The following is a 9,741-nucleotide window of genomic DNA, read 5'->3' on the forward strand; positions in this document are numbered from 1 at the left end:
TAGAAGTGATGGAAAATGATAAATGAGGTTAACAAGCTTCAGTCTAAAGTGAAAACTAAATCTGTGACTATACAACTCTTGCTGCATTCATTCTGGGCAGGGGGTGGTTTGTTCATTTATTTTCTGGGAAAAGCATCTTTTCCTTGGCCTTGTGGGAATCGAAAACATGATTGACACTCAGCTGGAGGAGCCTATTTCAGCTCTTAGCAAAGAATACTAGGCACAGCATTTAGGGACATAGATCACTTGCTTTCCTTAATTACTTCCCAATCAGAAATTGGATGAACCTTCGGGATGCAGAAACAGGGAAAATCCTCTGGCAAGGAACAGAAGATCTGTCTGTACCTGGAGTGGAGCATGAAGGTACTGTGTGGCCTTACTGTGCATTTTGGGGCTGGGTGGTGCTGTGTGTCTAGGTCACCAGACTTGCTAGTGTACCCCTGCTTTGAAGGATGTCCTGGCTGTGACTTCACACCTTCAGAGGCTTCCACCTCAATAACCTGGGGACACATGGAGGAGGGTGGGAGTGGATCAGTGGCTGGCAAAGGGGACAAGTTAAATAGTGCTAAGCAGGGAGCTCAGCTGGCTAAGGAGTGAGTGTCCAACCTTTGCTAGATTGAGTGTTGGTTCAAAAATGAAAAGCTGAAAAATATATTGTCTTTTCTCAGTACAACAACAGGGTTTAGTCAGGATAGAGATCAAATGGAGAATCAGTTATTACCTCGCTCTGGCCACAACTAATATTCCTAATATTAGTTGTCCTAGTCCTAATAGTCCCCTGCACTAAATTTGACCTCTGCTTTAAAACAGCGTACACGGCACATTTGTTCTGCTCTCCTGTCCCTCTACCATGGCTAGGAAGGCCTCTTGTTCTTCCACTTCTGTCCTTGCCAAGTCGCAAACCACTTCACTGGCCCTCACTCTTCCCCATTTGTCACAAAGCACTGTGATAGGTGACGTCACTTGCTGAGAGCTTTGCTTTGGCTCCATGAAGAGTCTGACCACACTGAATTAATTTCAAAGGCTTTTCCATTATGTGAGTACCTTAGCTGATCTCCAGTAGGTGGGGTGAACTTGATTATTTATGCTGGTGACAGTGATGTATTTTTGGTTAAATGCCAAGGACTGAATTCTGCTGGGCAATACTAGGATTTACCTCTCCCATAAACTGGAAAGTCTGTTGTATCTGAAGGGGGCAACCAGCATATCAAGATCCTCTTCTGCCCAGAGAACATACAGAAGATCTGTGGCAAAACACAGTTGAGTCCAATATACCTGGTTTCAAAGCCAGCTTAAGATGCAAGAGAAACAAATTGCCTTCTCCTCCTTTGGTCCCCAGTCAACATTCATCTGCTTTATGACAAGAGTTCATTAGTATGACCAGTAGCAGGTTCTCTCAGCTTAAGAGGGGCCTGATGCCAGGCATAGAAGATGCAGGTCAGAGCTGGAAGAAAGCAAAGAGGTGACTCAGTGATTACTAAGAGCATTTTCCAAGCTTCATCTCCTTGAGCCTTGCTAACCTGTACACCCAGTCTCATACCAGCGCAAACAACAAACAGTTCTGCCAATAGGCCATGGCAGACGTTTACTCCTACCTGTCGTATGAGATGCCTATGTTAAAGATAAACGTTCCAGCACCTTCAAACACAACTGTAGGAAAGCAATTGAAATACAACATTCAAAACTAATGTGGTAGTTCATCAGTTTAATGTTAAATTTCTTAAACTGAGGGTTAGCGGTACTTTGCCTTCTTGACATAACTGTGTAGCAGGAGACCCAGGAGGATTGAGGAATCAGGCTTTAGAAAGCAGAAGAAAATGAGCTGAAAACATTCCCAGTCTTCCCAGATTCTGTGCTGCAAAAGCTTCTCCTTGGACGCACGGCTAGTCTTTGATTCTTCGTCGCTCTGTCTCAGCAGACTGCTGCGCTGCCGCGGTTCAGTGCAGACTGCACAAGGGTGTGCTTTGGGGCCGAGAGGACAGCTGGAGCTGGGTCTCAGGAGGGTTCGCTGCGCTGTCCCATTTCCCTCCTGCTGTCTTAGTCTGGCAAATCGTATCACCTCACTGTGCCTCAGATTTTCCTCACACATAAAACAAGAACCCTCACCTCCATCAGAGGAGCTTGGGAATTAATTAAAACATTCTCTGGCATGAGATTAATGCCCATTGTACAAGGAATTGTTAAGACCTTATCTGGAGTGCAGTTCAGTCATCCATCTAGAAGACGGATGACTGGAAACTGGAACAGGTGCAGAGAAGAGCTATTAGGAGAAGCCATGCTAAGGTTATGGATGGGAGGATGGTCTTCCTTAGGAGAGGAGAGGAAAAAGCCATTCTTACATGGCTTAGCCATAAAAGGAGGCTGAGGTGGATAGATTATTTCCGATGCAAAGAAAGAGCAAAGGTGTCCAACAAAGGAGGATAATCTGACTGTGAATTAAAAGAAGGTGGAGAAACGCAGTTCTGGTACAGTCTTGCAGACAGAAGCAGTGAGGGCAAACGGTTAGAAGAATTGTTTTACAATGAAGGCCATGTGTGTCTCAAAGTCATTACACAGTGCTTGTGTGTGTCCTGTGGCCATTCAGGGCAAATCACAGTCTAGACACAGCAAACAAAGAATCCAATCTATGGCAGAGTGAACAAAATCTATTTCCTTGGAACAGGACTTCTATTTGCTTTTTAAACAAGACTTCTGTTTGATTTAAGTTTCTTTAAAGAATGAGCTCTTAAGTTTCAAATCATGATACTGTATTACTACCAAATCTCCCTATTACCACTTAGATTAAATGAAAACAATATTAATGAGGTAATGGACTGCTGCCAAAGTCTTAGCATTAAACCACTGAAAGCAGGCAAAATCACTGCCTGAGCACCTGAAACTGGAATTAACCATCTAAACCAGCTTTTGGCAGCAGGAGCTTTTCCAGGGACCCGGTCAGCTCAGTTCAGTGACCGTGCATTCAAAACTGGGAGAGAGGCCTTCTGGGAGACGCAAATTGGTAAAGTTTGGTTCCTTCCAATACCTGAGCAAATCCTGGAGTAAGCTGCTGAGGTCCAGCACTTGTAGATTCCCCAGTGTTCCCAGTCACCACAGTCAGCTTCCGTTCAGGAAATAGAGATAATCTTTTCGTTGTCTAAGAAAAGATGGAGTTTGAAATATAAAATCAGTTTGGCTAAGATGGTTTGCTTTCTTTATGTGCCAAATATTTAAGGTAGATTTATTCAACTGTATGAAAACATAATATGGATATTTTCATTGAATTTCAGTTTCTAAGTAAAGGCAGTTGGACCCAAAATGACTTGCTTAGTAAATGAGAAATGTGTCATTCATTCATCGCTTTCTGATCTAATCAGAATTAAGTACCTGACTAAATCTTTGTTAGCTGTACAGGTGCTTAAATAAATGTGCAGGTGTAGTATATGCTCAAGTCACTAAAAAGCAGTGGTGAATTTAGGATAAAGTCTATGCCTGCCTACATTTCAGCATGTTTTAAAAAGAACCTAACTGGTGAAAATCAACCTTCTTTCTCTTCTATCTTTTCAATGGAAAAAAAAAGAGGTATGAAAGTAAAATTAGTTTGAAATAAATAATTTCAATTAAAATTTTCTGCTTGGTGGTATAAACATGAATTATTATCTCTTAGATCAGGAGTTTAAAGACTACACAGTGGTACTTTTATTAAAAGTAACCTTTTGTTTTGTAGCTTTACAATATTAAAGCAAACAATCTCAGCAATCTGTCTTGGGGATGAAAGAAATGTAAATACTAAATTGCAGAATAGTTTTAACAAGCCATTTTATGCTTAATTGCAAAGGGATGTTTGTTCACAACAGGCTGTGGTCTGTGCTTGTGAGGGCAGTAAAGGATGGTGCCACGCAGATTTCTGGCTGCAAAAAACAAGTCTAAAAATAATTGCAGAGCTTTTACATTTAAAACTCTTCCCTTATACTTTCAACTCTCTTTTTTACCTTTTTTTTTTTTTTTTTTTAACAACCTTGGGGGTGTTTTTTTTTCCCGGGGAAGCTTTTACATTTAAAACTCTTCCCTTATACTTTCAACTCTCTTTTTTTCCTTTTTTTTTTTTTTTTTTTTTAACCAGCTGTGGGCTGTGTTCTTCTCCAGGGGACAGGATGGCTGCTGACATTCTCTAACCCTGCAGCTCTGTGGATTGGTTTCACGCCTAGGTCCTACTGCACTAAACTGTTCTACATTAGAAGGATTTGCCTGGGGTTTAGTAGCCTCTTCCTTTTACCAAAGAGCAGCCTGCTGTCTGCACATGGGTGTTTTGATACGCTGTCCGTTTGGGAATGGTTTGGCTCATAAAGCACATGACAGCTGTATTCCCTCCCCTCTTTATTTCTAGTAAATTTACGTGAAACATTTTCTAATACGCAGGAAGGGTTATGGATGATCACACCACTGAAGAATGATGGGCTTGTTTTAGTATATTGACTCCCCCATACACTCTCCTGATTAGGACCTTTCAGCATATTAAGCAGTGCTCCCAAACTGTCCCGTCTTACTCCTTCACCTCTGAACAAAACCTGATGAAATATCTACCAGGTGCAATTTGCCACTTGCTGTTGCAAGAGCCCGGAAACCCTGGGTTGCTGAATTACTCTGAAACTCCGTGGTTTGGGGCTGACTTTACTGCCTGTGTGGGTCTCAGCATTGAGGGAACAGATGTTTCATATACTTCTGCAGGACGAATTCAGAGCTGTGCAAGATGGCTGAGAAGTAGCTGTTTCTGGTTTGCTGGGGATGCTCAGCCTGAAGGGGAAGGAGAAGTGAGAAGAAGGGCTAACACGCTTGGTCTACTAAGCCACCTTTGGGCTGTTTGTGCTCTTCAGCACACTTCCTAAAGTGAATTTGAGTTGCATCTCCTATTTCACCTTGAAGAATTGTGGTTTTTAGTAATAAACAGCCACGAACCAGGAGTCTGAGAGGATCTGTGTTGTATCCCTGGTTCTGTCACAAGTTTAACTCCTGCCTCTGGGCAAGCTACTTAACCTATTTGCATTGTGGATTTCACTCCCATAAATGTAAATACAAAGTTCTTTGTGACTGCATTTCTCCTGATACTATGATCTTGTACTAGTACTAATTATTGTTTCAAAGCATGTTGTAACAGCAGTTGGGTTTGGTTTATTGTGTCCCAATAATGCTTCTTGATTTGTTTCACAGCTCGAGTTCCTAAAAAAATCCTGAAGTGCAAAGCAGTGTCTCGGGAGTTAAACTTTTCCTCAGCAGAACAAATGGAAAAATTCCGACTGGAACAGAAAGTTTATTTCAAAGGGCAGTGTCTAGAAGGTATGCATCTGCTCCCTGTGCAGGCCTGCTGCAGCGCAGGGCACGACCCCAGCGCAGCGAGGATTAGAGGAACTGAAATGGGTTAAATACGGTGATTTTAATTTTTCGGAGTAGCCCTGAAGCGCTCGTCTTGTCAGGACTAATGGGCCACAGTATTAGGGATAGCATTTCATAAGTGTATTAACACTTCGTTATGTAAGCAAAAAATCTGGGTAATCATGCTTCGGGGCATAAATCCACCACAGGCGGCCTGGGGCAAGGAAACAGGTTGTGTTAGAGTCACCTGTGATGGGGATTCAGGCACTTTCCTCAGAAGCACCTAGTGCTGGCCACTACCAGACTGGAGGCTGCACTAAAGGAGCTCTGGTTAGCTCTGGTTAGAGCAGGGCCACCCAGTATCAGCCGTGTAGCTGCACATTTGACCTCCCTTGCTGCAGAATTACTCTTAATCTGGCATGGAGGAGGGGATGATAAAACACTGAGCTCCTTGTCTTTTGGGCGACCAGTTGTACACCTAGTCTCAACTGGATCGGGGGGATGTCTGCAAGAGGGAGAGTGTGGTTTCCTTGTTCCCAGTTGGGTGTGATGACATTTCCACTGAATGCTAAGGAAGTGGTGTGACTTGATTGTTACCATCGGGTATTTTAGAAGGGGAGTATCTGCTGTAAGAGGAGGGCAGGGTTCAGTGCAGGTTCAGCGGTACAAAGTAATTTAAATGTAAAATGTTGGCAGCACAGCAGGACAGTTTAGGGAGTTCCCCAGCCTGGCAGGTGAAAAGCAAAAGGACCATTTATGGATTTTATCTTCTTTCAAATGCCTCTGGATCTTCTTTTTACTTTGCAGAATGGTTCTTTGAATTCGGTTTTGTGATTCCTAACTCCACAAATACTTGGCAGTCCTTGATAGAGGCAGCACCTGAATCACAGATGATGCCAGCTAACGTTTTAACGTGAGTGCCTTGGGCTTACTGAATCTGAGAGCAGGCAGGGAAAAAGCAGTGTGTGGCATTTGCTTGGGGCCCACAGTGGGAAGGAGGAGAGGGAGCTGCTACCACCTCTGAGTCACCCTCACTACTGTTAGCTGTGGAAAGATAAAAGGGGCTGAGCCAACCTCATTACCTTCTTTCCCATAGGTCCAATTTGCATTAGTGTAGCAATAAGAGTTTGGAGAAAGAGGAACTGATCCCTTATTAGAATTGCTGAATTTTTTTGAAAGGTGAACCATGAAAGGATTTTAAAATGCTTTGCAGCTTAATACCCCTTACATCCAGGGGGAAAAAAAAAAAAAAGATGTTTTTTTGACCGCAAGATGGGCTTTTTTCCAGTGCAGCTATTGGTCACTGACTCTTGTCCAAGTGGTGGTTTTTCATGCATAGGAGTTGCCCTAGCATTTGTTTCATTGCTGTACCATTTTGCCAAGCTTTGTGCCTTTTACATTGGGTTATAAACTATGCATTTAGTCATATGGAGTTGTGCCTGGCGATAAAACACCCTTACCAGGTAGGGAAGAGACATTTTACAGTCACTCATAATGGGATTCACTCACCTTCATCAGAAACATCTAGTCCTGACCACAGTTTGCACGTTGACTGCTGAGTCGGTCAGCACTCCCTAGGACTTGTGTCAGGCCAGTGCGTGCTGGGTGTTGCTCTGAGCGTGGACAGCAAGGCACAAGCTGTGGTGGGATGACAGAAAGGGCCCCTGGGAAGCTGGAATCCCTACAAAAAGCCACCCTCCCTGCAGCGCTGGATGGGTGCTGGCAAGCACAGGAGGAGCACGCTGCCAGCAGAGACAGAAGGGGATGGGAATCCTGCTGCCAGCAAGAGGCAGACGGGGAGCAGCCAGTCTCGCTGCAAGGTCACTGTGTCCTCTGGAAGACCTTCCTCTCCAGCGTTTTCCCTCTCGTTCCCTGTCTGGAGGAAAGCCAGTTGCATAGAGAAGCCACCGGGATGGGAACTGCCATCACTGATGTTTATTCACAGCATGTTTCAAAGAGAGAGCGGACTCAGAAGAGAGAGCATCAGTGTCTGAACCGTGGTCCCTGGCCCAGTCTGCTCAGAACCTTGTAGGTTCTGAGGCGCTACACAGCGCTACACAGGCGCTACACAGGTCCCTGGTGGCTTTCAGTCAGTGCAGGAGTCAGATTTGGGAATCAGAGTAAAAAGATGGTTTTGACCATCTCAAGAAATCAAGGCATTTTCAGGACTGGGAGTCATCAGAGTCCAGTTCTCCAGTGACCTTGAGGATTTTTCACTGTCTGAGGACTTTCCCTGGAGTCTGTCCACCTGTAGTGGCAGTCCAGATCTCTCTCCTGTTCACAGAGGTGTCCTAAAGTTGTACATGAAGCTTTTCAGTAGAATCACCAGCTCAGAGAAATCGGCTTTTTTTCAGCTGCCAAGACTTGGAGAGCCCCTCACTTTGTGACATTCCCAAAAGCCTCATGTTTGTCTTGGTGTTTCCATAGCAGGAGAGCATGGAGCTGTGGTATTCGGTGCTAACCAGGACACTCTGTCTGAAGGATTCCCAGGATGCCTGAGTGTCAGACTGAGAACACTGCCTGACATTTGAGTTCAAGCATTGTCCACGCTGCAGCAAAACCCTTACGCTCCTGCCGGGTTCAGCTTTGCCAGCGTCACAGATACCGAGAGCCACAGCGGGAGTGGAATTGCTGATCTGGTTCTCAAGATCAGGTTATTTAGACATGGTAGCTCACACTGCTCAGGAGTCCAGGTGTTGTGATGGCCCCAAAGTTCTTCCTTTCATCTACCAGAATCTCAAAGTCAGCAAGTTAAACAGTCAGAGCTTTTGTCACGCCCCAATTTACATTTCCATTGCAGTTGGCATAAATGTGCTTTTGCGTTTAAGCCCTTCTTGAGGGCCATGGTGTGTTAAGTTGGTTGCAGTAGCTTGCTCAGCACTAGAGGACAGAGATGGGGATTAAAAATAGAATTCCCATTGGTGTTCACAATTCACTGCAAGAGAGAGAGGTCTGAAGGTGCTGGGACTGCTAGTTTATTTTTAGCAGCAGCAGTTGGCTGTTTGTGAGCACTCCCTGCAGCCTCGTGGTGTTGTGCCCGGAACGGGGATGCCTGGGGTGGGATGGGAGGGACCGCTCCACGTAGGAGTGCGGTGGGAGATCCTCCAGCCCTGACGGTCCAGGACAGGACACCGTGCTCGCTGCACGGGGCTCCACTCCAAAGCTCATGCTGCGGGGGGTGAGGTCCCAGCCCAGGCTTGTGAGAGCTTTGAGAGGGGCAGTCATCTTCTGCTGGTGGTGCACCTTACTAATAGCTCTTCTTTCTCCTCCTTTCCTTCACAGTGGTAATGTTATTATAGAAACCAAATTCTATGATGACGACCTTCTCGTAAGCACTTCCAGAGTGAGACTTTTCTACGTTTGAGATGGGGCTTTTTGGAGCTGTTTTAGTTTTTCTCCATACAGTTCTTGGTGCAGAACCCTCTGACTATCCAGCGGAAGACACTCCTGTAGGCGGTGACCCCGGGGACCAGCTCCACATGGGTTGTGACCTTTGCCCATCAGTTATTTTGCTTTCTCCTATGACAAGACCAGACCAAATCCTCAGAGACACGACCATCTGCTCAGCAGCGCCCTGGGGAATAGAGGCTGTCTCTGAACAGGGGCGAACGATGGTCACGCAGAACCAATACTGTAATTTGTAGTCTCATCCTTTGTACTGCTCTGGACCCTGGTGTAATCTCCTGTGTCCACTCACACCAAACTCTTGATACGTTTCGGTTTTGGGGGTTAAGTTAACCTTTTCGTTTTTCTCATGTTGTAGGTTTTGATCCTTTCTCTGGATTTCTCTGTAACTGGTCCACGCATCCTCTTACCCTGAACTTGTAAAATAGACTGTGGTATCATGTAATGTAATTAAAACAGATTTCTCAATTAAAACATTCCTACCGTCCAAAGAAGGGAAGAAACGTTAGTTCTGTGCGTTCTCCTTTCTGTTATAAAGCCACCTCGCAGCAGGCAAAAACTCCTGCCAGTGAGGCCAGCAGCTGAACAGGGCTCCCCACAGCCCCGCTTCTTCCGCAGCCCCGCAGCCTCGGTGTTGTCCCTCCCTGCACCTGACCACGCAGGACACCTTGCCTGACTGCGCTCACCCAGGTTTCTCCTTGGCCCCGTTTCAGTCTGTCCGTCCCTCGGGGCAGCTGGTCCTGTTTGCCCAGTCCCCGGTTCCTTGAGCAGCACCACACGCTGTTCTGCTTTTCTAAGTTCCTGAGGATGCTCAAACCCCTCCGGAAGAGCCGCGTTCCTCTGAGCCCACCAGCACCCACTGGGCAGGGCTGGGCTGGGCTCCCTGAAGCACAGCTGTGGCTGCGGTTGCTGGTACCAGCAATCCCCACGTGTGCACAGCTTTAGTGACATGTGGCAGCAATTTCGCTGCGACAGGCTCCTCCAGGCCTA

At 45.7% G+C, this 9,741-nt stretch overlaps 1 protein-coding gene across 1 annotated transcript; it reads left to right on the forward strand.

Moving 5' to 3' along the window:
* Positions 1-279: 279 nt before the first annotated feature.
* PDE6D (phosphodiesterase 6D, cGMP-specific, rod, delta) lies at positions 280-9,254 on the forward strand. Its single transcript, XM_010143639.1, has 4 exons — positions 280-363; positions 5,185-5,310; positions 6,154-6,259; positions 8,629-9,254. The coding sequence occupies exons 1-4, from the start codon at positions 282-284 to the stop codon at positions 8,708-8,710; spliced, it is 396 nt and encodes a 131-aa protein (XP_010141941.1). The 5' UTR covers positions 280-281; the 3' UTR covers positions 8,711-9,254.
* The last annotated feature ends 487 nt before the right edge of the window (positions 9,255-9,741 follow it).

The sequence above is a fragment of the Buceros rhinoceros genome, unplaced genomic scaffold, assembly GCF_000710305.1.
Source record: "Buceros rhinoceros silvestris isolate BGI_N320 unplaced genomic scaffold, ASM71030v1 scaffold8959, whole genome shotgun sequence".
NCBI classification, from domain to species: domain Eukaryota; kingdom Metazoa; phylum Chordata; class Aves; order Bucerotiformes; family Bucerotidae; genus Buceros; species Buceros rhinoceros.